The sequence below is a fragment of the Cygnus olor genome, chromosome 1, assembly GCF_009769625.2.
Source record: "Cygnus olor isolate bCygOlo1 chromosome 1, bCygOlo1.pri.v2, whole genome shotgun sequence".
Lineage (NCBI taxonomy): Eukaryota > Metazoa > Chordata > Aves > Anseriformes > Anatidae > Cygnus > Cygnus olor.
Window position 1 is genome coordinate 61,153,847 of NC_049169.1, and position 27,861 is coordinate 61,181,707.

General features: G+C 46.6%; 1 protein-coding gene and 1 long non-coding RNA gene across 3 annotated transcripts; one reads left to right on the forward strand and one right to left on the reverse strand.

The window, feature by feature from the left end:
- Positions 1-3,461: 3,461 nt before the first annotated feature.
- On the forward strand, positions 3,462-27,809 carry LOC121071994 (pseudouridine-metabolizing bifunctional protein C1861.05-like). The gene is made up of 18 exons (XM_040560996.1): positions 3,462-4,171; positions 4,801-4,915; positions 6,134-6,308; positions 6,878-6,989; positions 7,991-8,097; positions 8,931-9,057; positions 9,353-9,473; positions 9,757-9,842; positions 10,902-11,026; positions 12,309-12,368; positions 16,455-16,521; positions 17,635-17,729; positions 19,388-19,516; positions 21,254-21,368; positions 22,155-22,292; positions 22,955-23,121; positions 23,607-23,695; positions 26,279-27,809. Exons 1-18 carry the CDS (start codon positions 3,919-3,921, stop codon positions 26,472-26,474), a joined length of 2,277 nt encoding a protein of 758 aa, XP_040416930.1. The 5' UTR covers positions 3,462-3,918; the 3' UTR covers positions 26,475-27,809.
- On the reverse strand, positions 4,351-18,353 carry LOC121071996. 2 transcript variants are annotated; one of them, XR_005820915.1, is made up of 3 exons: positions 18,237-18,353; positions 8,918-9,091; positions 4,351-8,576 (listed from the first exon to the last, which is right to left on the reverse strand). It is a non-coding gene; the product is annotated as an uncharacterized LOC121071996 (long non-coding RNA). The 2 variants fall into 2 exon arrangements; XR_005820913.1 differs by having other exon boundaries at positions 4,351-9,091.
- Positions 27,810-27,861: the final 52 nt, after the last annotated feature.

Consider the following 27,861-nt stretch of genomic DNA (forward strand, 5'->3'; position numbering starts at 1 on the left):
AAGGGTGGCCTGGGAGCGGCTGTGGCCTGAGGGCCCAGTTCCCAGCAGGCTGTAAGAATTTGTCATGGCGATTTCTTTACTCCCAGCCGCTCCCATTTCACCCAGCAACCAGTTTAATATTAACTTCTGCTTCCAAGGCTCCGAGGGGGAAGTACTAACAGGAAACTCTGGGTTAATGCAGGCGGGCAGTACTAAAATGTCACCAAACGTAGCAAGCAGAGGGGCAAGTTATACACAGCCCCACAGTTTCTTGCAAAAGCTGTCTCCAGCAGTTCTCTGGGGCTTTCTTCGTTTCTCCCAGTCAAATGCACACTATGGTCCTAACTGCTGCCCTAGTCCTTAAAACATCAGCCATGTAACCCATTTCAGAAATGCCCCACGAAGAGCACGGCCAGCCTAGCTCTTGGAGGCTAGCAGATATCAAACTGGCCCATTCTTTTCCTGGTTTAGCAAGACTCAATCGCTTTTATAATGAAGCAAAAGATGGAGTTAGCCCTCAATAATTGTCCATATATGCTCTTATTTTTATAGTAATAAATCCAAAAGACAAATGCAAAAACTGGGATGTGCACAAGACTGCAGGAGTGCTATCAAGGAGCTGCTTGAGCAGCCCTGATTTGTCTCAGAGACCTGTAGGCAGGTTCAAATTGGAAAGCTCAGACAGAAATCCAGCAAGCTGAGGGGCTGATTTCCCCCCTTTTTTTTATGAAAGAAGAAGAAGGTTTGAAGAGAAAAATGGTAAATAAAGCAACACACTGTTACCCCTGATACCACAGACTGAACTGGGTGCCCATGGCGTAAGATCATCTTAAGATGAACTTGATCTTTAAGAGAGAGATGGAAACTCAGAGAGAAGCTTGATTACGAGGTCATCTTGTCTGGTAGCATGCCAAAAATGTGATGATCCAGATATGTTTCTACAGTACTGCAGTGCTTCCGAATAGATCTAATTGAAATTAAAACAATATCATTATAATTTGAATATATTTTTCAAAAATCTAATATTACCTGCAGATTTGGTTTTCAATACACCTGGCTACCCATCTTCCCATCATCTCAGGAAGAAGATACCGATCACAAAATCGTCAGCATCCATTTATTTTATCTGAGGATGCAACCTATCATTCCTACAATTAAATTCCCTGCAGACCCTTTAGCAGAAGTCTGGGGATTGTCTTTGTAACTTAGCAATCTTTGCTTGAAGTTTCCTTTAATGTGTTTATTTTTGTAGAAACTAAAAAGACATTCTTTACTGCTGAGTTAAACAAAAGTTGCAGAAAACTTCTTTAGAAAGGGACAAGTGTAAAATATGAAGGCTGCTTAAAAAAACTATGTTTTACAATTTTCCAATTACTAGACTGCAGTAAAATCAGTTCCCTGACACTGATTGCTTCAACATAAAAGCAGTACACTGATAATTACCTTTGCTAGTTTTTATGTTATGCATGGAAGTTGCATAGAATCATGTCTGTCTTTTAGCCCATAAACCAATGCCTTCCTGAATAGCCATTTAACTCTGAAATGTGATATTTTCTACAGAATACAAAATCTAAACGTGCATATCAGTGCACCAGATCTCAAAGTGTCCTTTTAAGTATGGCTTTTTATGAGGTGACAGAGATTTACTAATTTCAAAGTCCTCGTTCGAAGCCACCCTAAACCTGTTAGAATAGGATGTCTTTGCAGGAAGAGACTACCACAGTTGTCCTCTGTGAACCATGTTCAGTGTTTCTCTTTAGCCAGGCATCTGCATCATAAGGAGTGTCACCACAATTAGACCTACAGCATTCCTCGCCGGAGAAGCTACGAGCTGGATAGGGCTCTCACCCTGAGAAGAAAGAGCTTAACAACTGCATTTGGCCAAGTTGTAGGGGGAGCATGAATGCAATGGCTGTGCTTTTTATGAATAGGTACAAAAGGAGCCCAATCTTCAGAGGCATTGTTTTAGTGAACCCTGAATTCACTGATTAAGAAAAAATAAAAAGCAGCAAAGGAATCTGAAAAACAAGAAAAATCTTTTAAAGACTTGGGGGAAAATCTGGCACCCTGTGAACAAAAATAATCGCAGAAGCTTTCCTCGCCCTGCTGTGAAATCGCCCCGTTCGCCCTGGGCAGTGAGCAGTGGCAGAGCTCAGCTGCGCCTGTGGTTAATAATAAATGGACTCTCTCAGCCCCCCCATGCCGCCGCCGGCCCCCTCGGCACGCCTTCTCCCAGGGCTGCCCCGGCACAGCTCCAGAACCCAGCCAGCCTCCCATGTGCCACGGCCGCCCGGAGGTAAGAGACGCGCCAGGCCACGGCTTCACCAAGCCAAAGGTGCCCGATGGACGAGGAGGGGAGGCGAGCGGGGACGCTCGGAGGAGGGAGGCAAGCTCAATGCCAGAGCTGTGCGGAACTTGCACTGGGAACGTGCAAAGTTTTGTTACAAGGCAAAAGGTCGGGCAGGTCTTGCTGCTACGCTTGCCAAGCCCCAAAAAACTTTCAGGCTGCTCGGGCCGAGTGCTGGCTGACTTTCCGGCGAACATCAGCTAATTCGTGTCGGGTGTCAGGTGGTGACCAGCTGTGTTTTATCCACAGGCCAGCTCGGCTTGGGCACTTCGGGCTGTTGTGCTTCAGATTACGGGGGGTTGTTAAAATTCAGAGCACAGCTCGAGCAGCCCAACTGATCCTAGCCGTAGTAACCTTGTTGGCTTAATGAATTTATTCCAAAGCTGACTTTGCCCCAGAGAGCAAGGGGTGTGTACGCACACACACAAGGAAACCAGAACATTTGCATGAACTTCTCAGGCTGTTGACTGCTGAATTTGGCACTGAACAAGAAGAGATTGTAAGCATGAATAGGAGCTTTTGCCACCTTTGTGTCATGATAGGATTTCATAAACTTTGTGGAGATTTTGGTCTCAAAAAGGATTTGGAAACTGGAAAAAAAGATCTTGTTTCGGTCAGGTGTGTATTGCATTGCATGATGATCTCTGTCTTGGTGGCTTAAGAGATGTCTAGCAGAACCAGTCCATCTTTCCCTGTTACACAGACTAAGCTGTCCTATATAGGCAAAGTCTTCAGATTCCAGCAAAAAAAACCCGCAACTTTTCCTGGATATAATGTGTCTGTGTAGCTGTAGTGCCACAAATTGTACTGAGATCTGCTAAATGTAGCAGGAACACAGTACTGTTACTCTAATTTCCTATCTGAATTAACAATAGGCACAAAGGACTGAAGAGACAAATCTTTTCCTCCCAGTTAAGGGGTGAGGAATAGAAAGGCTTGAGGGATATGGCCAAATGCCCAGCAAAAATAAGTGAAGCAGTCAGGAACTGAGTGAAACTGCCCTGAGGCCCAGACCAGACCAGCCTCTTAACCTTTGCAACTCTCTCCCCCTCTTTCTCTGTTCTGCAATGAATTTAATTAAAGTGAATAGGAGTTGCTAAGAGACAAGAGGAGTTCTGGAGTTCTTGCCGGGGCTGAATTGTGCCTCTGCTTCCAACACTTTGTACTAAAAAAGACGATGTAACTTGAGCATGCATAAGGCACTCTCGGCTCTAGGAAGAGCTGCTCTTTCCTCCTGGTGGTTACAATCTGGCTTTCCACTCCTTAGCTTCTTTATTTTACTGAACTGCTTGTTTCCCTCAAAATACCTGCAAAGGCTCTTCTCTTTATAGTATTCCTGTGCCTGCATCTTCCTTGTAGTTTTCTCCTTGTAATCTTTCAGGTTGAAGGTGACAGCGGCTGAGCCTGAAATTTATTGTGAACAAGTAGCTTTGGAAATCAAAATGTTGTATACTTCTAAAGTCTCTCCAGTTTGTTACTCCTCATTCTTTCTTCTGCTCTGACATGATTTCAGCCCAGCATTGGCAATGGGCTAGGTGGACTCTTACAACTCTAATTCTACAGTTTAACATTTTGCTTTGACACCAGGGCTCATGCTTGAAACAACAAGAACCTCCATACAATCTCTTGGGCAAGCCCAGGATTGTTCACTTTCCAAAATCGGTGCAAGAGATGTTAGGTATACCGTCACATCATTGCTTAATTACTTCTTTAATTTTTTACCTGACTTTTGTAATCTCAGGACCGTCCTTATGCACAAGATGATTACAAAGATAACCTGTAGATTGGGAAGATGTGTGTCCACTGTGGCATGTAGGACCACCCAGGTGAGAAGATTTCTGCATGGTGAGTAGTGTATTCTGAAATAGTCCCCGGGCAGAAAGCATCTTCCTCATCTGAATGCAGCATAAACCTTGCTGGCAGTGTTGTGGGAGAAAAGCAAAGAGCAGCATTTTCAGCTTTTGTAAGGATACTTCAGGTCCTAAATGCGCAGGGAGTTTCTGTTGTTTGATAATGACATTAAAATTAGGAGAAATTTTGATGCACAATAGTCTTATAATATATTGGGTTATTATGGTATCCTTGATGCTTCTACTCTTTTAACACATGTTATTCTTTGGGCATGATTGCAGGGCTCAGTTCATTCACAGTAACGTCCATTTAAGGTAATATTACTGGAGCCAATAACAACACAGCTGCAACAGTGGTGGGAGAGGAACATTGAGCGATGGTGATGAGGATTATTATTTGTATTAATTGTAGCGTTGTTTTTTGTTTGGATGGGTTTTGCAAACATTTCAGTCACATAAAACACAGTTTTAGTCTCCATGGAGTCATTTCTGAATTCCCCCCAAAGAGTAGCTGAAAAGGAGAATAAATTTATTGCGATGATGATAATTTGCCTTTTATAAAATAGCTCAGTGTTTGCTGCAAATATCCGTGCAAATAACTGAGTTTTCTATATTTATCCGCAGGTGCTTATTTCAGGATTCAGCCCTCCGTACAGGAAGCCCTGATGGAGGGGAGACCAGTTGTAGCCTTGGAAAGCACCATCATTACACATGGCATGGCCTATCCTCAGAATCTAAGGTTGTGGATTTTGATGTTCCTCGTTCAACAAAGTTATAAGAACGAAGCAAAGGGAAATGTCAGGTTGCTAGGGATACAGAATATGAGCTCTGGTGTAAAACAGTTGTATTTGGACTTCTAAGGAGAGCAGAACCATATAACACATGTCCTTACTCAACACCTCACATTTCTGGCTTCCTTTAAAATCTGGCAGCAGATAATATCATAATTTGCTCTAAGACTGATAAACCACACTTTGTGGCTGCATAATTTGTACAGACACTGAAAACACTTCGTGGTTTCTTTAGGTGTACCTTTTATAATACGAAAAGGATTGGAACACAATAGTGAAATCTACTCATTGGTGCCACTCAGAGCAGCTGCTGTGAGAGCTGCTGGTCTCTCTGTGCCCTGCATAGGGGAAAAAAAGGCCCACAAAAAACTCTACCTTTTATTTATTGATGTCCTGTACATTTGTGTTTCATTCAGTCTGCTCTCCATCCTAGCTTCCTGAAAGCACAGGAAGGTTTCAGTATTGACCTTGCCATTGTTTTGCCTGGCACTCCATCTTACAATGAAGTTCAGTCAGGTTTTGGAGAAGGTAGTTTCAGAGTTAAAGATTGTCTAGTGTATGTACAGATAGCTCAGGAAGGGAGAAGAAGCTGCTCTTAAGACAGTAGTCTACAGATGATGAAATATAAAACCTGGAAAGCTTAGAAAAACCTAGTCTGAAACTCTAGAATATTCTCAGGCTGCAGCTTTTCTGCACTGTTGTTACCTTATATCCGACTGCTTAGATTGTGAAAAATATAGCCTGGTTGTTTGAATAGGACTTGAAGTATCTGGGGTTTCTATGAAGGTTTATGTTCTCAGAAATACAAGTAATAGATACTGAAAGGCTCTATTTTGAGAATATCTCTAATATTCAGTAGTGTATTGTACAAATAGGTTTGCTTGTAAAACAGGCTATTTTATAGATCCTGCCTCAAAAATGAAGTACAGAGCCTGTACATTGCTGTCCTGAAAACGGGAGCTCTCGATAGCTCTGCACTGCTGTAAAATCAAATGCAAAGTCTTCTGCCATTAGCAAGATACAGAAGAGGAACTGGACTTTGCTGAAATCCCAAAAACTGTATAGATCTGGAAATTGGGAATGTTGGCCATCAAACATGGCAGATTTCTTACCTGATTGTTTCCCTCACTAATTCTGTGATCGTTGTCTTGTCTATCTTATTCTAGCATGGCCAGAGAGGTAGAAAAAATTGTAACAACAAATGGAGCAGTTCCAGCCACTATAGGTATTTTAAGGGGTCAAATCCACGTGGGACTCACAGATGAGGAACTTCAGTTCTTGGCAAGCAGTAAAAATGTAGTTAAAGTGTCTCGGAGAGATCTTCCTTATGTCCTCAGCCAGGTATGGTAATGCAGGCTTCCTACTTTGATGTTTTCTATATAGCAATAGGGTGCTCTCCAGCTTCAAGCCAGGTAGCTCTAAACCTCTTTAAGACACCACATAACATGGTGTCTTATTGGTAAGTTGAAATATATTCCTATACAGAGTCAAAATATATCAGTCAGGGAATAGCAGACCTGGATTCAGACCATTCTGAACTGGCTGGCTAAGCTAAGAACATTCATATCGGCATGATAAGGCATCACCATGTTACATATAAACTGTGTGACACACAAGCCACCCCAAGTTACGCACACAGTGCTTGAGGTGACATTGGTTGCCCATTAATCTTTCTGGCTGGAAAGCCCTGGAGAATAAAGGCTTTTGCTATTACAAGAACAATTTATGTAGCAGGGATGATAATTCCTCTGCATTTTTGCCTAGGAATATTTGTATCCGAATTTCACTTGCCAGCTGTGTCAGCAGGCTGTTGTGACATTGCTGCGTGTCGGACCACAACCGTAGCTGCCTGCATGCAGTATTCTCTGGGTCGTGCTCCGTGCTGACTGTGACTGGTTGTCCCCTGACAGGGCTTGTCCGGTGGCACTACCGTGTCCGGAACAATGATTGCAGCACACAAGGCAGGAATTTGTGTGTTTGTGACAGGAGGCATCGGAGGTGTCCATCGGGGAGGAGAGAACAGTAAGAAAGTCAATACATTCTACTTTTCTTCTCGTTGCTGCAGTTTTATTTAATTCCATCTTTCTTCCTTTTTCTCAGTTTGCCCTACAGAAACTGTCTGCTCAGAAGAGTGAAGTTATCATTCTCTCAACCATACTCTGGTTGTTTTCTCTCCAGTATCTCCTTTCCAGAAGCTTCAAAATATTCCTCTTGAGCACTGGCCAGATAAGAGTGTGGGAGTTTCTCTTTATCCTTTGTTTGCACAGGGTTATATGGATATTGTCTGATGGTGCAGCAGGAGCTGACTGTACTTTCCCCACTTTGTGCTAGCTGGATAACCTGATACTGGCTGTGAAGCACAGTGCTGTTACTGGCTCGCTGACAGCTAAGGAGGAGGAGGGTCTCGCCGCAAAAGAGATTTAGGCCCTGGTCCACGTTCCTCTCTGGAAACATGGGGACATGGCATAGCCTTGGCAGTGTAGTTTGTGACCTCTAAGTACATTCTTTTTAGCCATGTATATTCCTAGCATAGTGTAAGCAAACCGCCCTGATGAATGCTGTCTCTCTCAGATGTGATGTAAATTCCAGACCAGGGGGTTTCCTGAGGTCAGCAAAGCTCCTGTGGTGCTTTTCTGCCAGCTATGTCAACACCAAAATCAAAGTCTTCTTATATTCCATCTTCTTGAACTTTGTCCTTGTTTTATGACACCTTCTTTCTTTTTGACCAAATTTTTGCATGCTGTTTTCTGAGGTGAATAAACAGGTGAGACAATCAGCGTAGGGCTGCATCTCTGCCCTAGGCCAAGTGACTTTGTAGTTTTCAGTCTCTCTTACTATCTCAGTCTCTCTTACAATCTCAACATCTAATAGCATGATCTAAACCTGTAATGTTTGTTTGTGGATCAAAATGGTTGCAAAAGCAGGCCCTGGCATCCCAGGCAGATATGGCTTTTTAAGAGGCCAGATAAGGTCAGCTTGGTGTGCAATGCTATCACAAACAACAGCTGCTTGTCTCTTGACAGCTCTGGATGTGAGTGCTGACTTGACAGAGCTAGGACGAACTCCAGTTGCTGTTGTATCTGCAGGAGTCAAGTCTATCCTTGATATTGGCAGGACACTGGAATATCTGGTAGGTATAGTGGGCTGCAGAGCATGAAAGCAGGTGATGATATACTTTGTGTACCGAGTCCAGCAGTGACAAGAAGGCCCGGTGATGTTGGGGCAGTTATTAAGCCCAAGATTTTCACAAACAACTATTGAGAGAATGTGAGGCCCATATTTACCATTTTCTAGTTCTGGGGCTATTCAAACACTGGGCTACCCCTAACACAAACCTATCCACATCCAGGAGGCTGTTCCAACAACTGTTCCGACTGAGGCCAAAGGCACCCCAAGCCATGGCCTCTTTTCTGGCTTTAGATTCACTTTACTATCTACTGAGAAAATGCTCCAGCACTGATGGATCACACAAGCTAGATCCGTCAGACATTAAACCAAAATCAGAATTACAAGGAGAAACAAGACGATTTTCAGTAGAGTCCATTTTTAAGGTTTGGTATGTTGGAAACCACCACAGCCAGCGCTTCAGGTGACAGCCAGTGTCAATACCTTTCAATCAGAAACAGAACTCATTTAAATTCCTGTCAGTTGATGACATAACTTCAGATCCCAGCTTGTTACCTTGGACTCAGTATTGTGCTAGTGACAGCTGCCCTGCTTTTGATCAGCTCTGAGCAAAGCGCATGCGTCTACTACGTTTCAATAATATGTTTTCTGTCTGACTAGTTACCGTGTCTGGCTGTTTGATTTGACAGAACAGAATAGAACAGGATGTATAAGAGTAACTAAATGCTGTGCTAAAGAAAGGCAGCTTCTAGCTGGTTAGAAGGGAAAAGTCAATCTCTTTTTGGGGGTCCCCTTTCCCTCCACTGATTACCGTCTTTTCTCACCTCCCTGCTGCAGGAGACCCAGGGTGTCTGTGTGGCTGCCTTTGGGGAGTCGAGGGAGTTCCCAGCCTTCTTCTCACGCCAGAGTGGCTTCAAGGCACCATATCATGTCCAGGATGAAGAGGAGGCAGCTAAACTCATCGGTGTGTTCCAGCAGGGAAAGGTTCATGTATGTCCCTGGAACAGAGGGTCACAAAAGTGGAATATTTTTTGTTTGTTTTTAAAAGTCTTTGCCTCTTATCATACAAACAGACTCAAAAGAATTAGGAGGATGTAAACCGATTGCTAGCTGGAAAAGAACCTGTCCTTGGGTCAGCCAAGAACAGGAGCTCCAGCCCTGTGTGTTCACACACCCTGCACCCACTCTCCTCTGCCCTTTTCCCTCAGCATTTCATGTGTCCATGGAGAGCCGCTAACGATCTGCCTGTCCTCTCCCAGCCAGCGCTCTGGGGCTAGGCCTGAGCAGCGGGGTGCTGATAGCAGTGCCCTGTCCTCGGGAGCGAGCTGCCTCAGGCCAGGTTATGGAAGAAGCCATCCAGCAAGCTCTCAGCGAAGCCAGGTGAGAAGCAACCTAGGCCCTATCCTTTGCTCAGCCTGTGGGCTTGAGGAAATAAATGACTTCAGGGACACTGCCACGGGGATTGTAGCACAGCTTAACCTTGGGTGTGGATGAACCCACAACAAGGCCCTCACTGTGGTTTTATGTAACCTGAAGCTTGTTTACAAGACTTTTTATGGCATGTGGTTATGGAGGTAAATTGTCTGCTAGCAGCAGTGCTTCTCCTCTGATGCCGTTTCAGCTCAGTTTGTCTCATCTACAGTAATTTTCTTTATATTTGCAGGTCCAAAGGGATTACAGGTAAAGAACTGACCCCTTTTATGTTACAGAAGATCAATGAATTAACTGACGGAAAATCACTGGACTCAAGTATCCTTTTACTAAGTGGGGGTGGGGTGGGGGAGGAGGAGGAGTGTACTTCTCATTTCCTTCAATAATGTTTGCTGAAAAACGCTGCCATTTTACTGACAGTCTAACGAGGGGCAAACACTTCATTATCTGCAAACAGCTGAAAGCTCAGCAATTGCATCCTGCTTCTTCAGCAGCACCCTTTCTGTCCTCACCCACTTTTGTGTTACAAATTGGAGGCCAGCACAGAGATCAGGTGGTCCAGAGTCCAAAGGGATCTACCCTCACATCTGATCTTGCCTGCTCTATGATGGAGTCTGAGGATACTGTTGCACATGGTGGGGTTGTACACTTGAAGACGCCTGGGCTGAACATGCTGCCTTATGCAATTCTTCATGTTAGTGCAGAGTAAGAGAAACTTGGAAGAAAAATACTCCTGTGTAACGTGAATCCTCTTGCACAGGCAAGAGGAAGTCAGATCTACTGGCTGGGATGCTGATGTAGGATCTGGAAGAGCCAGGTTCACCTCCAGGCTCTGCTGCCAGCCCCCTGGGAAACCTCATGGCTGGTCAGTCAGGGCAGATAAGTAAAGAGGGTTTTGGATACTAGATTTGTATGCTGCCACAAAATGGGGTTTTCAAAGCCTCTGATACTTTGCTCCCAGTGAAACTGATGAAAAAGGGGCATGCAGATGAGACTTGGCAAAAATCTCAGTAGGCGTCTAGTTCTGGAAAAGACGGCTGAGTTCCTTAATGGTTTTTAGACTCTTCAGTTTAGGCACTTCACCTCATCTTCTGGGAGGCCTTTGCTTCTATTCCCTATCTGTAAAATGGGGATGTTAGATTTACTCTCCACGGACACAGAGGGAGGAAGGTGAATACATTTAAAACTTCAGAGTGCTCATGCAGTATTGTAACCCAGTGTATCTGCCTCCAATTGATTTTGGTGCAGGGCAATCAAATCTACCGAGTCTCACAGCATGCATTTCCTGTTGTCCCCCTCAAGGCAGACCCTACATAGAATTCTATAATGCCAATCTTGCTGGTATTTTTCCTTTTCCTCAAAAAAAATGCCATACAGACCTTGCTCTGATCAAGAACAATGCCAGAGTGGGCAGCTGCATTGCAGTGGCCCTGAGCAAGCTGCAGAAAGCCACAAGGAAGGGGAACCTGCCTCGGCAAGAGGACACAACCCCACCTCAGCCAGTGAGTCCCCTGCTGTCCTCCATTTAATGCCTATCTACTGACAGCATGGAAGATAAAAATTTATCTATTTCTAAAATAAGAGGTGACTCAGCCAGAGACCAATCTTTCTGCTTTATGCTGGCAAACATTCTTTCTTTAGTTTTCTTTATTGTTCTCTGATAAATATCCTCTCCCACTCTACTTACAGAGAATGAACACTGATGATGGTCTAATCCCATTAAGTCTTAGACCATCAAATCCATTAAAACTTTAATCACCTTTTCGCCTTTTATTGTGACCTTACACACAACTTCAATTGTATTCCTCTCAGTGCCAGGGAGCCCTTGTGACTACAGCAGTAGACCTGGAAGAGCGTGGCAGTAGGTGGATATTTTGAGCTGCTGAGTCACACACTTTTTATAAATATCTCCTTTTGTTGGCCTCCTGCTCATGACTGCCAAAATTACAAGAGGTGCAGCATATCCCAAACAAGATCCATTATAACTCATATTCCATTCACTATCTTGATTTTGTGTGTGCTACATGATTTACAGCAAATCTATTTTAGGTAGTCTTTAGAGAGTTGAAAAAGTTTCTAAAACCCATTTGCAGTAGGATTTTTTAACATAAAAGAATGCAGTGACTCCAGAGACAGTAACCCAGCATTTGACAGAATGAGGAAAAAAAGAGCTCTACATCCCCAAAGAATCTGGGAACTTCCCATTTGTGGAGCTATGCTGCTTTTTCTGGTTTTGTTGGACAATAAAACAATGATCGATAAAATTTCACTGGGTAGGGCAATGTCTTCTGGGAGCTTGCAAGAAATGACTGCATTTCTCTGCCCACTTTTTCGCATTTTCTTTTCTCCATTCTTATCCCTTCTCCTCCCCTTTACACAGCAATGCCTGAATCCTTCTGAGGTTTGGTATATCAAAAACTGTCCTAAGAGAGAAGGCCTCAAGGGCATTGACATAACCAGATCATGCAACTTCTTACATTACTCTATGACCACTCAGTGAACCCTGCCAGCACCCCTCTATGTACACAATAATGTCCTGCCATGCTGGAACTGGTTATCAGTAGGCACAAGTCAGAAAGCAACATTTAGAAGAGCTTTCCATTCTTTTTGATTAGAATTGTGCAGACCTGTGTATAGCCAGCCAAAACAAGCACAGGCCTTCACACTGTAAATGAGATAGCTTTCAAGAGGGTGGTAAAAGTGGGGAAAAAAAAGGCAATGGAAAATTGGAGCTTTTCCCTTGAGTCCTTCCAACCACTTTTTACCTCTTTCTTCCCTTTAAAGGTGGTGATTGGAGGTATCAACGTTGACTTTATAGCCAAGGCGCAGAACTCTGTTATTCTGGTATTGTATCTATAGTAGCTTTCTTAGCACCGCTGCCATTTCCAGCTACTTTTACAGGAATACCAAGACAAATGAGGGGCTGGGGGTGGGAAGAGATGGCGTCAGTGCACGTTATCTTTGTGTCTGCATGAGCACACACGCACAAACACAGAAGGTGTAGTGCTGCACATTTGATGTGTTGTCTGAGTCAGACCTGGGGTGATACACATTGACCTACTCCGTTCACATGCTGAAAGTCACTATCCCTACCACTCAAGACAAGATCAGAGCCATATGTCATCCTTACGAATTCCACATATCACTCTAACCTTGACAATCAGCGTTAAGGCACCTCTGGGCTCTTCTCTGATGCTGCATGCCCAAAGAGCTGTTCTAGCAGAAGAGCTGCCCAGGTCACTCACAAAGCACATAGAGCTAGAAGCCACGGGTGAAGACCCTCACTGTGCTAACCCATAATCAAGGGCAGACCCTATAGCGAGGAAATCCCCAGGTAAGTGGCAGTTCTGACTGCCTGGGGCTGTCTTAGCTATGGAAAGTGGCATGAACAGGAGCCAAAGACTCCATGCGGAGTACCCACAGTGGTAGTGGAAGCCTTTGAGAAAAGTAGTACTGACACAGTTACAGCTAAACAAGAGAGACAGCTTCTTCAGTCATACAGGGTTTGAGTCACACACACACAGATTGCTCTAAAAATATAGAACATTTTAAATGTCACCAGACCTTCTCTTTCTCACTGTGGTTTGACCACAAAACAACCAAGAGGCTAAAGCGGGACAGACTTGCAGGCATGGGACTTCCCCATTGCAAATGACAGCCATTACATGGCCTATACAATTTTTGTCGAGCTATAACATGAAATACCACAGGCTGAGGTGGTGGAGCTTGCTCACAATTTGTTTAGTGTCTCAAATTACTCTATGCTGATTGCTGAAGCAGAAACTTGTGGCCATCTTCTTCCTTCAAATGGGGCGGTCTGTGAAGACCTCTCAGTCAGATAGGGAAAGACCTGCTGGGGAAGCTGTCATTAAGGAAGCTGGCTATTCAAGGATATGGAGGCCAAAGCCAAACAGTATTATAGGGGTCAAAGGTGACACATGCCAGAGCATTAACTATGGAGACTTGTAAAACCGAAAGCCCAACTGCTTCAGCTGTGATCTAACTGGTAGCATGCATGCCCCAAACTGTGACCAGGAGTGGGCAAGTCACCTCCTGGTGTGTCAGCGGTGACTGCAGACCCCTGGACCACCCATGGCATGGTGAGGGGCAAGGATGGCCACACATCCCAGTGGGAGCAGCTGGCAAGGGAAAAGGAAAAAAGGAATTTTTTAATGTTGCATTCAAAGGTGAGGTATTACCTGCCTGTCTGCATAGCGGCGAGCCCTAGAGCTGAAGGCCCATCATGGCAGCGACCCAAATACCAAGCTGCAGGAGGATTTGGGAACTGACAGACAAAACGTTCCTGCTGACAGCTTCTGTGGTTATGCACAGAGGAAAACGCAGTCTCAGCAGTATTGGTCTGCTTTGGCTCTTAAAGACGTATTTTTCCAAAGAGATCAGCACCCAGCAGGTCCCACCCTCATACATGCTGTATTCATTGCAGAGCATTAGGGTACCACTCGCACCTCGTGCTGTCCCAGTTAGCAAGAAAGCAGCTGTATTCTATACTGTTTTTAACTTCCACATAGCTTTCAAGGCTACCCAGAAGCAAAGTGCCCTATAAATAACTAGTTGGACATAAGTAATCTGCAGAGAAAGACACATGGTCTCTTGCAGAGGGAAAGGTGTTGGATGAAGCATTATGGTTATAATGTTCTCAGGATATCCAGAAGCAGAGCAGAGTCTCACTTTTACATTAGGAATTCAAGTCTTTCAGGACACAGAAGAAGGTCCCAGATACTCTGTCAATTCCCTGAAACCTTGCCAGAAAGCATCAGCTCAGTCTTATTGCAAACCATCTCAGCAAGCCCGTTTTCATCTAGTTCTTTCATCTCAGCCAGACCCACCCGAACACAGTGTAGAAGAGATACCCAAGCTGAGCTGGCAAGGTGTGATAAGAGCCAGTCATTTCTTTGTCTTTACAAGCAGGTTGCTAGTTCACCTCTCACTGCACCCACTTGCTACTTTAAGGAGATTTAATCTTCATTTTTTTGATGTCTTGGGGGGTTGTACATCAGAACGCACCCCTGGCTGGGTCCCTGAGTGGGAGGCTGGTACACCCACTGTTAGGGCAAAGCTTGGCTTAAAAAACCTGAAGCTCTGTCTTTGGAATGTGGGGGCGAACTGAAAGAGAAGATCAGCATGCCAGGCAAAGAAGGGAGCTCATGAGTATTTTCAACATTCCTGCTGGTATCAGCTTTGAAAACCAGATACTTGTACTGCACTGAGTGGAGTTTGTGCTCATTACCAATGGCAGTTAGCATCCTCTTTTAATAGGGGCCAGCGTTCAAAGCCATGTTGTTTGACTTGCCTAAACAAGCATCCTTGCTTTTTACATGGGGTAGGTATTTCTCCCTTGGCTGCTTCTATTACGGGCAGTGAGTTCAGAGTTAAAACAGGCATCCTCACTGCTTTGGAAATCTGCAAAGCTCAGTAGGAGACAGTCACAGATGGAAATATCCTCAATCCTGGCAGTGCCAGTGGCAATTCGCGGGGAGCATAAGCAAATGTGATGGAGTGGCGTTTGGGTTAATGAGGAGTGGTGAGTAGTGGAAAAGTGGACAGAAGTGATAAGTTGTTTATATGCAGCTCTGCTCAGGTTGTCTGAGCAGTGCTGGGCCTGGAGAACTGCCAGGCAGAGGAATAAAGGGGTCAAGAATTAGCATCAAGTCTTATAGACTGCACAACTGGGGAGACTCACGGGAAACAAAAGCAGCCTGGGGGTAATAAAAGAGCATGTTTACATGGGGGAGCAGCCTCTCACAGTCACAGGACTGGATGAGGAAGAAAGTATTGCCTACAAAGGACAGATGTACAGGTCCATGAGGTCAAGGCTCAGCACAGTGGAAGAAGGGTCCCTAGAAAGCTTTGGTATGAGTTTTAAGAACCCCCAAGAACCGTGAGGGGTTGGAGGAAGAGCATTTTTTACCCCAAGGTAAAATCCTTGTTTAGGATGGGTAGAAGTGCTTACAAGCAAGAAAAATGTGCATGTGCAGGGGTATTCTGGTGCACCTGAGCTGACTTGAGAGTCTGTGCCAGGAGCTGCTCTGCACGGGCATGCACACGCTTCAGCACTGGCCACCCAAACACTCAACATACTCTTGAAAGCTATGGATTATCCAGAGCTGTTAAGATTGTTACGAATACCAGTGGCAAGCTCCCTTCAGAAATGGAAAATATGTTTCAGGGTTGTATGAAAAAGGAGCTTTAAAACCATTTGATAGTCAGTGATGACGCCCAAAGAGATTGGAGCATTTACTGAGGTAGTTCTTCTGGCAGGAAAATTAGGAGGAGATGGATGAGGGACTGCCTACCTTGTGACAATTTGGTCATCTGTGACACATTGACAGCTGGACAGAAAAACAGAAGGCAGAAGCAAGAGAAAAGAGAAGTGGTAACCACACAGGTGGAAAGGGGTGTTTCTAAGGAGGGAGATGTTTGGGAAGAGAAGGGAAAGTGAAAAAAAGTATTCAAACACTGAAATAGATCCTTCCATGAGTAAAGTATTGCCCACAGAGGACAGCACAGGCAAAGATGACAAAGCTTGTTTTATCTTTAAAATGTGAAAAAAAAATGGGACTCTGGAGTCCCAGTGCTGACATGAGCCAGTAAATTCAGAGGGCTGCTCATATTGACTGAAACACTCTTTAGCATTATTCAAAAAGGTCTTAGCCGATAAGACCAAGACAGCAATACATGGGGAGCCCAAACTGATCTCCCCTCCTAGAAGTGGGCCTTTGTCACCAGAGCTGAAGTCTGCAGATAAGCTGTGGGAGTTTGTGCTGCTCGCAAACCCATACCTAGATGGCTTCTGCCCCCTTAATTGCTGCCCTTTCAGCAGCATTAAGTTCACTTCAAATATTAATGGAGACATGGCATCTATGCCAAGTGGCTCTCCCAGCTTTGCTGATTAATAATTTATTCCTCCAGGGTGGTGGGCAAACGAATGCTGGAAGAGTGAGACGAACTTTCGGCGGCGTTGGAAGAAACTTGGCAGGTGCCTAGTGCTCGGGTTTGCCTGTGGGTGCGTGCCAGCTGTGTTTTGTCCTTTCATGTTCCTTCAACAGCAGGAGCTCTTGAGAGCTGATGAGATCTGGGATGCTTTAGGCAATATACCAGGGGACAGACTGCCTGGAAAAGGCAGCGGGCACTCCAGAAAATAAGAGGGGAGGGGGAGCTGGGCGGCGATCATGAAAAGAAAGGTCCTCAAATATGGAATTGACTAGTATATAGCACAGGGACCCCAAATCAAAGTTAAATCAACATCAGTGATCTCCAGTGACTGCTGAACAGCCTGGTCCTCGGTTTCTGAGTTAATGTCAGGTTGTAGTCACAATACAGTATGTCCTGTGGAATGAAGAGGCCTACACAAAGATGATCATCCATACACCAGGGACAAGAGGAGCTGGGGCATGGGAATTACGGTAGGAGAGAAAGGGCTACGGTCACTGGCAACAGCAAAGGATCACAGTGTGCCTGGTGCTCCTCCACAAGCAGTAGCAGACCTGTGTTTGCATAATGAAATTAGCAGGGACACATTACAAAAAGATCTTAGGATTACTCTGGCTTGTTGGCCTTTCCCAACTCTTCTTAACATAAATCTACTGTCACTTCAGATCACAAATGGGGAAGCTCGAGGAAAGAAGAAATGCCACCCATCTGCTGAGGTATAATCTGTGGTAACCTGAAGGGAGAAGAGGAAGGGTTTCCTGTGAGGCAATTCAGGTTCTAGTAAGGTAGTACGGTGAGAAAAGCAGGGCGGCAAGGCTGCTCACAGAAGTGATGTGGGCAAGCCCGCATGCTTGTGATGGGTGAAGGAAATGATGCCAGGGAAATGCATAAGTTTCTTCCTCCTTCTTCTCTTTCCTCCACTCCCAGTGGTTCCAGAAGATTCAGAGCTGCAGTGTGGCAGGCAGCCATAGATCATCCCAGCCAGCCCAGCCAGTCTGGCAGCAGCTGCAGCCTTGAACATCCTGCTAGATGAGGATAGATGGGCATTAAGTTTTCCAGGAGAGGGCTTTCCTACAGACACTCAGCCTGCACAAGCTGTCATTGCTTTCACAGCACTCCGACAGATCTATTAACGTCTTTTGTTTCTGTTTGCTTTTAGACTGCTTAAGCCGCCTCGGGCTGACTCCTCTCTTTCTGTCTGCCATGGGGAAGGACGAACACTCAGAGTCCATCCTGCACTACTGTCACCACATGGTATGTTGCACTGTAGTGGCACTTGAGAAGCATGGAGGTGACGACATTACATAAAGGGAAAAATCCTTTTAACCCTGGCAGTCATAAGAGTCACCTTTCATCAGGCTAAGAGTGAGACCAGTTCAATGCTCCTTTAGTTACAGACAATTAAAAAGCGAGGAGCCACCCCCAGCACACAGGCTACACATACGCACATATACACAGCTTGAAGTCTGAACCATGTGGTCTGAATTCAGCTCCAGGGACTGGTGTTTGAAGGACAAAGAGAGGTAAATCAGGAAAAACCACGAAAATGTCTAAGAAGGCCTAACTAAACACAGCCTAAAATATGTAAAGCCTGATCCTCAGGATAAACAAAGCAATGCCAAAACAGCCTGATTTGGGTAAAGCATAAGACAGAGAAAGTCCAGAACTGGGACACAAAGCCATGCACCTCCCTGGTTCAAAGCAGGGTCCTCCACATCACAGCCCACAGCCCACACCCCTCACCGTGCACCAGAGGAGTACCTGGCACTCAGCAGCCACTTGTCCCCACAGGTCAGGGAGCCAGGAGCAGCTGGAGCTCCCCAGGGGTGTCAGGGTAGAGCCTGACCAGCCAGGGAGCAAAACAGGCCCTGAGACCAACCCCAGCCCTCAGGCACCTCTGTGGAGAAAAGACAGAGCTGAGGGCAAGCCAGGGGTGTGGGTGGAGACCCCAGGTGAGGCTGGTCAGGGCCATTAAGGTCTGTTAGTGTTTTCGGGACCCTGGTGTCCAGACAGAAAGAGCACATGAGGCCTTACTTCTGGCTACCTGAGCAGCTCAATAAAAGCAGCAATAGGAACAAGAACTCCCATTTAGTATATAAAGGCTTCATAGCTGCAGACCTGTAATCTCTCCTCTACCCAAGCATGGCACAGTTTGAGCTATCAAAGTGAGTGGTCTCCCAAGGGAAGATGCAGCAGGACTAGCTGCCAAGCAATCCTGGCCTGCAAGAAACATTACCAGCAGTGCTGGAGGTGACCTTGCCCTTGTGATGCCAACTTCCCTGTGAACTACTCAGCAGAAAGCACTCCTCCATCCACATGTGTATTCCAAGAAATGCCCCAAACTCTCTCAGCAGATCATTCAGGCTGCCCACAGAGGAAGGACACCTCACAGTTATGTCCATGACTGCTGTAAAAAGGGCTGCGAGGCTGCCATCGAAATCGGCCTCCCTGCCTGTGCAGCCAGTGAGGTTGCTAACGTCGTCGCTAGCTGGAGCGTGCCACCAAGGTGTGCCTGGCACGCCATCAGATGTGTCACATAAGCCACGGGAAAGGATGGCTGGGGCAGGCAGTGCTTCAGCCATTCTGCAGGACGCCCTTCCCTTACAGCAGGGACACCACCTATGGAACCGCGTGGCAGAGGGCTGTCGCGTTCATTTACTAAATCAGTTCTTTAATCTTTGCCATGCCTTCTCTTGCATTACAAATATTAATAAGCAGCCATCTGCCAGCACTGCCTAGACCAAGATATCTCTGAAATGTTGCTTGTCGTAAGGGAGAAGGGAGGTTGAAGGGAGAACAACGAGCTGGGCTGCAGCTACAAATCAGATGGGCACAGAGAAAGAATATTGACGTTGAGCTGAGTGAGAGGGAAGAGAAACGTGCTCCACTGGTAACTGTTCTCCTTGTTCTAGGACATGAGTGCCATCCTGCAGCTGGAGAAGAAGAGCACAGCCACTTACTGTGCTGTGATCACCAGTGCTGGGGAGCTGAGTGTTGGCTTGGGAGATATGGACATCCACCACCAGATAACAGAGCAATACGTATGCATGCCAGCTGATTTGTTACCTTCTGCTTAAGAGAAAGAGTGTGGAGGTGTGACAAAAAACAGCTGGAGAAGCTATACCAGGAGTGAGTGGGTGTGTGGAGGGAACATGGGAAATCCTAAAGTTAACCCCAGATATTGGCCACTGGGATTGCAGCATGGCAAGCTACCGGAGCTACCTGTTGCTTCTTACCCAGATGGAGCTTGACCTGTAAGCCAGAAGGCTCTTCAGCATCAAGTTCCAGTTAACCTGTCACTTGTGGTACCTTAAAGCCATCAGTAAATCCAGTCTACCTGCAGAAATGACATTTCCCCCTTTAGGGGAAAACCAAAAAACAAAAACCAACCTTGGACAGAACACTGGTTAAAGAAAGTTTTCCTATTCCACCCCCTCCCCGCCATCCCTTTTGTTTCTACATGCTGAGTTGTATAGGCAGGTACTGCTTCCCAGCACATCCAAACCTTCAGAACATCAGGGCTAATGGAAGCATTAATTACAGATTGATTCAGTGAAACCCCCGTCACTGCACCCTCCTTCCCTACTCATTCTGCTGTCAGCAGAACAAAAGCCCATACTTCATGACTGTCAGCAACATGAAAGTTAAGTGCAATTTACTTACCGGTGGGCTCCCCGTGAGGTGGAGGCTTCATTGGAAAAAATATGGTCATTGCTTCCACTTCCATCCCCACCCTGCCTCTCCCAAGCCTTGGCACACAAAACCATTACAAGACAGATTAATTCTGTTGAGCTTTATGAAACAGCTGTGGCCAGTGGAAACTTTGAACCAATCTTCTGCTGCGAAGTGCACTTTGGCAGTCCTTCTTTCAGCCAGGATTAGTGGAGACACAGGAGGGAGGCTGCACGAGCGCCTATAGCACGGGCCTGGGATTTGGGCAGTGGTCGTGCAGCCACAGAGAGCCAAGGAGCAGCAGGTCCCCACTCTACCTGCTTCACAGACAGCAGCAACAGAGCGCTGTGTTGAGCAGTGCTGTAGCCACAGGGCTAAACCTAAGAGGTGGACAGTGCATGAACAGACAAAAGGAATTTTACTGTGATAAAACAAACAAACAAAAACCCCCACAAAACAAAGAGCCAGTCTATGTGCCTCTTCAAAGGGTGATTTAAGTCATCTTCCTCCAGAAAGGGAGCTACAAGCCCAAAGCCTGCATCTCACTGGGTTGTTAGCACCAAGTTCAGAAAGAAAACCCACTTGCAGACATGGTGCTCTCTTTCACTTCTCCAAGACTGGTTTTGCTGCTGGCGTTATACTTCCCCTCTTCCCTCAGCCTGTCTGGTCATTGCAGGAGCTGTTGCAAAGCCCTCCTCAAGACATTTCAAGGACACAGGCAGCAAGCGAAGGAGTAGTCAAGCCGGGCAGAGCACAGGGAGTCCTACAGTGACCTGAAATAGCAGCATTCCCTCTCCCTGTCGGCCTCTGACTGAGCCAGGGGTATCAATGTGGTGTGGGGAGGACCAGCAACTATCTTTCTCTGCTGGAGGGGCCCTGCCCGTTGAGTCTGCTTCTTAACGATGGGGAGCAGGGAACGAGAAGGGGAGGAATAGAGGTAAACAGAGAGATCCACTTTCCTTAGGGAATCACTCCTTTAGGTTCATGCCTGCACCTAAGAACTGCACTACGAGTGAAAATCCTACATCCTCAGTGTGAATAGCAACCATTTTGTCCCTCTGCAATGACTCAGGCTGTCTCTGCTCTGTGTCCTGGATTCTCACTAGGTGTCCCAGTTCAAGGAGAACCTGTGCCGGGCCCCGCTAGTCTGCGTTGATGGAAACGTGCCTCTGTCCACTATTCAGTACATCTGCCAACTAGCTAGGGAGCATCAGCTAACAGGTGAGGAGAGCCTGCCCAGCCCTGGCCCCACAGCTCCTATCAGTGTGTGCGCCAGGACACTCCACACACCCCGAGCACCCTCCTCTGCTGCTTGATGGAGATACCCAGCTCTTGCCTGACATGCTGTGTTGCTCAGGCCTCCTTCTATACGCTGCTGCTTTATTTCAAATAGTTGAAGCATTTCTGCTTTCTCTGAGTTTGTCTCATCCTGCAGCTAAAGTGCATTTCCTGTAGCGTAGGAGCTACAGCCCTCCAGCACTGCCAGAAAAAGCTGCTCTCTTTGCCTTTAATCTCCAGGCTAGCACAGATACCCGTGCTTCTGTAGTTTGCTTCTCAGTATAAGTGCTAAAGCATCATTTGAGAGGATTTCTCTCCCATTTCCCAAAAAAATACATAGCACCTCTCCTGGTATGCTGAGGACCCTTCACAAGGCTCCTGAACTTTTGGAGTTATGCCTTCGTTTTAAAAAGCAAATCCTGAAGAAGGAGACAATGTTCTTAAAACCTGGCAGAGGCTCCAAAACCAGCTAAAAGGAGTAACAGACCTGAAGTCTGATTATATCATTCCAGAGCCAGAAGGAGCCATGTCATTGCTGAGCAACAGGAAGGAAAACTGGGGAGACCTGGTCTCCAGCATGGGGGAAATAATATTTAAGTTTCTGATACATTACACGTATAACCCCGCTTGTGCAGATTTCATTTAGCCTTCTGCACTGCATCCTGCTCTGATATAAAGCTGAACCACTGATTAAATAATTAACTAACCAATTGCAATGCTGTTTTTAAGTGTGCTTTGAGCCAACAGATGAGAACAAGGCCTCTAAGCCATTCCTCTCAGACAGCTGGAAAGCACTCACGTACATTTCCCCCAACCTCCAAGAGCTAAGAGCAATAAATCGGACCCTTGGGAACCCTCTGCCAGCAGGTATTGAACACTCAGAAGAGTCAATCACATTTTCGGATAATCTAGACCCTGGAGAGAGTGTTTTCCTCCCCATCTCCCATTTCAATCAAATTGAGTTATAACACAGTGGGAATTCATAAGCAGTCTTGGCATCTTCCACCTTGCAGCTATCTCTGCAGGGGTTGTATGGCCCAGGCCAGACCGATGGTCTATTAAAGAGTGCAGTAGGCCCAGAGTGGTTCCTTGTCCATTTTCCTCACTTCGCCATCCAAAGAAGAATATTTTTTAGTTTATAAATGTCTCAGTGAAGCATGATGCTCTGAGGGCCCCAAAGGTACCACCCCCTGGGGAAATGAAATACCCCACCACATGCAGGTGGAAGTCCAAAAGTATTAAAACAAGAAAGTCATGCTTTATTTTTGGACAGTTTTTTGGTCTCTGCAGACACATCTGTAGTCCCGTGATGGTGGTTTCCTCAGCATAGGATAAATGGTATGGAAATCTAATGTTGGAGAATTTCATGTTTCCTACAATTCAACGAAAACAAACAAACAAACCACATTTCAGTAGTGCTTATAACTAGTTGTGCTCATAAATAGGAGAAGTAGGGGTAGGAGCCCACAAAAGGGCCTGCCGAGAACCTTTAAAGTTATGCCACACTTTTTCCTCCCTGCTGCCTACAGAGCTGCCGTCCAGGTTGGAGGACGTTATCAAGACGGCCATGGCCTTGGCCCGCCCATTGCTGGCCCACCTGTGCTGCGTGGTGGTGACCCTGGGCGCTCACGGCGTCCTTCTCTGTGGCAAGAGCCTGGGAGGGAGCATCTCGCTTCGTCCAGCAGCTCACGAGCAGGTAAGGGCACGGAAAACAAGCCCTGGGCTCCCGGCTGCTTCTGCCTGGGACCACGCAGCACCATTGCTATTTCTGGTGGCGAAGCAGCAGTGCTGGGAAACGTGGCATCACAGTTGGCAAGTGTTCATGTTTGGGGGTGGAATACACAGCTCTGAGGATTAGCGAAGAAAATCATGTTGTCTGTCCTTCTGGCTCCTAGCAGCAGTGCTTACAGCCAGCTCATTTTAAATGTGCTTGCCCTGAATATTCACGACTGCAAGCTTCATTTTCAGCAACTTAAATCACTGATCTCCTCCAAACCATGAAAAACAATTATTTAGATTATTGGCTTATGGCTTATGTTTATTCTTTTTTTCCCCCCCTTTCTTTTTTTATTTATTTTTATTTTTTATTTTTGGCTGCTGTGCAGGTCTGGATGACAGTAGCCACATCAGACCCTACCAGCTTGGGCAATTCCCACTAACGTCCCTTGTTTCCCCACACAGCCTGCTGCTGCCAGTCTCTGTGCCACCCACTACCCCGCCATCCACATCAGCGGGGAGGAGATAGTCAATGTCTCAGGAGCTGGTGACAGGTATGTTTCTAGCTACTCCATCTTCTTGAGCTAAACATGGAAAAGTCATAATGGGATTTCTTTCAAATTCTACTGCAAAGTCAAACTACATTCTGCTGCTTGAGGAACAGACACTAGAGACACAAGGACAGGACAGGTTTCTGTGATTCCTTGCAACGCTTGCTAAAAATGTCCTGCTAAGCATCTTGAAGCCAGTCTTGCCATTATTAGTTTTGCTTTTCCTTAGGATCCACGTCTTTCACGGCAATCCAGTAGTTCTGAATTACTCTAGGCTGAGCTGCTAAAAGCAAAGTAAACCACCTTACATCAAAGCTGACTTACTAGCTAACTAATTTACTTCCACACTTCTCCAGTGGAAGAGGGACTGCCACTCAGTAGCTAGAATTGCCCTGTAAAAGCATCTCATCAGGTTCTGCATTAGCCTCTGGCAATAGCTCGTGCTTCAAAAGAGCCTGCTGTATAATTCTCCTAGCTGGTCACACAATGCTGTACATGGGAGTAGGAAGTGACACGTATTATTCCTACCCCCGGTGATCAATTCTCAGTCTGTCAGAGCAGTATTTTATTATGCTCCTTGTTAACTTGTCAAACTATATGTAGCAGTTGTTTGTTTTATTTTTTTTCCTGCTATAATCAATTCTCCCCTTTCATTGCCTTGGGCCAGACTAGAAGGCCATATGTGACAGATATTTCCCTTTATTTTTCTACTCTTACCTAGCAGTAACTCAACATAGCAACACTTCTCCTTTTTTCTTTGATGGGTGGGCAGAAAGAATGGTTATTTTTGTGATAACTTACAGAGTCCTCAATATTTTAGCTAGTATCAAGCACTAACTCTTGCCAAGCTAATTAATCCACTTAATGCCAGAGTCTCTGATTACTCCTAGTGTCCCAAGTCACCTCTCAGACGAGCTGGCTGCCACTGGCACCATGCCCTGAAGAAGACCACAGTGTTGTTGAGTGCAGTAGGTCTAACACAGCAACGGGGCCCAGGGGCAAGCTGGTGGGGTCACCCGTCCTAGGGCATCTCGGCTTTGCTCGCTGCCTCTAGCAGCTGTGCCAGCCTCTGGCAGCCCCGCCAGGGGCGCAGCCTCCTCCCTGCACCATCTGCTCGTACACGACCGCCCCGAACCAATTTGTTCTGGGGGCCAATGGAAACTGAACGTCTTCCTTACAGTTTCCTCTCCCTTTCTGAAGGGTTAATGTAAGGGAAGAGCAAAGGCAAGGTAACGTGTGCCACTGTCAAACACCTTCACCGAGACACACGGGCGTACAACAGGCAGCCCAGCCTGTTGGCTTCTCCAAGGGACCTCGCAGTAGGGTGCAGCTCAGGGCTACTGCACAGCTCGGCCCCACAAACCCTTCAGCTCCTAAAGCCCTGCTGGGGGATGCCGTGCACCCAGCAGCGCTCCCGAGGCTGCCCTACAACCCTGCGGCCGCTGCCCAAGGAGCTGCGGGGCCTGCGTGCGGGGAGCAGCGGCTGTTTGCTCCTCGCACCCGGCTGCTGTGGCAACAGCGTGCCCGCACTCGGCATTGCTAGGGGATGCTCCCCCAAATATTTACACTGAGCCTCGAGCTGTTGAGAGATTGAATGGTTTCTTGAAACCACAATCTTCTGTGTCTTTGTTAAGGGAAGAAAAACAGTTGAGGTAATTAGCCAGAGTGCAAAAAGGGAGTCATTTTCCCTTTCACACAGATTTGCTCATTAATCCTCCCTGTTGTCACATTTTCCTGCCCTCGCTTCTTCATCCTAAATGCCATTATCCTCTCCCTTCGCTTTCCCTTCTTCTTTGTCCTTCCCTAGCTTCCTAGCATCACTGTTGCATTTAGCTATGAATAAACACTAGCTGCTCCCAGCTGATCCCAAGCAGCACCCTGAACGTATCCATGCCTCGACAGAGCTGTCCCCTGCACGGCAAGCAGATAAAGCCACCCTCTTCTTCTGATGGCCTCCTTGTAAGGACCTGTGGGTCACAGCTGCTGCTCCAAGCGCTCCCATCATTTTTCCTGGGAAATCTCAAATGGAAAACCACTGCTAAAATTTACAGAAATCTGAATCGGAAATCTCATTTCAGCTTTGGATTTCTTTTTCTATTTGTGTCTGTTGTCCCTCTCACATTATACTTGGAAATTTACCTTTCTTCTCATCTGTATCATCCCAATGGGGGAAAGGAGGGAGTGTAACAAGGTACCAACAAGCAACAGAGAAGTGACAAAATAATTAAAGAGCACTGGGAAAATAGCTTCTTCCCTTTCTAGACACACTTTCTTTTCTCCTGGCTCTCCTGCAAAACTGGGGAGAAAAGAAAAATGTGGTGGAATGGGAAATGCCCTTGACTTCTCAGATGAGAAGCAAATAAAATGCAAATAAAATGCAACTAAATAGCACCACTTGTTCCTTCCAAATTTAAAAATAAAAATAAGAAGCACAAAATTCTCATTATCACCTCATCCCTCCTCTAAGACATATTCTGCTTCTGTAAGTGTTAATGTGGATCCAAACGAGTTCTCTTCCAAATGGCCACGTTCCCAGGGTCAGGGCTGTTCCCCAGCACCCAAGGCTGCCTTTCTTTCTCTCCGCAGCTTAATGGCAGGAATCCTTGCAGGGATGCTCGCTAACCACGACACAGACACCTGTGTCCGGATGGGTCTGCTGGCTGCGAGCTTGTCCCTCCGCTCCTACGAGCCCATTTCTCCAGAAATCAGCACTGCCACTGTCAGCTGGGAACAAGTCCAGGGCAAGACCTGGCCAGCGGCGAAGGTATGGAAGATGGACTAGGTCACCATGGCTCTCTCATCCATCACCTCCTCACACACCCAGCACTGCCATCTCCAGGAACCGGGCCACGTTCTGAGCTTCAGGCTCAAAAGCCGGCTGCTGACTAGAGGACTTGAACTTCTGGGGCATGCTGCTTTTTGGGAGGTGTCAATGGAGCGCACCTGGTGACAACGTGTGACGCGCTGTTCCCATTCATGTCTGTCTGCTGTTGTTTCCTCCCTCTCCCTCTCCTTGAGGTACAGCAACCACAGATTGGGTCTTCTGTGTCCTGCCTGTCAGTAGTTTCTCACATTCCCCTCTAAAGGGAGCACTCACCTGTTTTGGTTTGGAGGTAACCCTCATGGAAGGAGGCCCCAACTCAACAAACTTTTTTGTAAAGAGAAGCTGGTTTCTGATCTTTTAGACCTCCAGCTTCCCTGAAGCTCCAGTCCTCCTAGACTTTCTATTGAGGGAATTTCCCCTTCCTCTACCTCGTGCCACTGTTGTCCGTTATCATGGTAGCTCCTCTGTCACTGACTCCCAGATTCCTGGGACCACGTCTCCTCAGGCGGGCCCGGCAGCAACAGCCCCTCCTGCTGCTCACTCTTGGTTTCTGTGGCGGGCCGCAGCCCGTGTTGAGCCCCAGCTGGCAGGAGCATAACGCTGTAGGACTTCCTCATCGGTCTTCCCAAGCCAGCCAGCAAACGCCGCACTTTCTTGCTCTTTATTAGCAAGGACATCTACATTTAGATCAGTTTTGTACAAATTTGGTCTGGGCCACAGCCTTTAGACAAGCAGCTAGTGCAGCCTGACACCAGCTGCCACCAACTGGTGTCCATGTTCATCGTCGTTAACAGCTGCGTGAGAAAATACCTGTGCTTTGTTCGTGTTTCTTTGTTGTCTGTACGGAAATCAGCTCCCTGCCCTCCTGCTCGCTCCTGCCTTCCTTTTGTTCACACCTCGGGGTGGGCTGGCAGCTCCACGGAAGAGCCTGGTGCGGTAGATGGTTTTCTTTTTTAACTTATAAACCATGGTGGGCACACAGGGCTTTGGTGAATGCTGAAACTAATTACAGCTCATTTCCAGTGGAGCTGGGCCGCGGTGCTGGCTGGTTTTTGAAGCTGATGCGTAGCGAGCCTGCAGCGCAGACTCACCCTTCGCTCCATACCGAGGTCACCCAGCAGCGAGGACCAGGACGGAGGCGCAGGTCTCTGGTGGCCACCGGGGCACAAAAGCTGACTGACGCTTGGTCAGGGCAGCTCTAACACCGCTCTCCCGTGTGGGCTCTGCTGTTTAAAGGAGCCCCATGGCAGCGAGTGGAGGCATTCACTGGGTTTCTTTCCTCTCCCAGACCAGTTTCAGGAGGCTCGTAGCAGTTCATCCTCTGTGAGCCTGCCACCCTCCCGCG

Excerpts from the sequence above, each read along its gene's own strand:
- LOC121071994 (XM_040560996.1), top strand. The coding sequence starts at position 3,919 with ATGCTTGAAACAACAAGAACCTCCATACAATCTCTTGGGCAAGCCCAG. Across the intron at positions 9,843-10,901 it reads CGGAAAATCACTGGACTCAA|ACCTTGCTCTGATCAAGAAC; the intron begins GTATCCTTTTAC and ends AATGCCATACAG. Across the intron at positions 11,027-12,308 it reads ACACAACCCCACCTCAGCCA|GTGGTGATTGGAGGTATCAA; the intron begins GTGAGTCCCCTG and ends TTCCCTTTAAAG.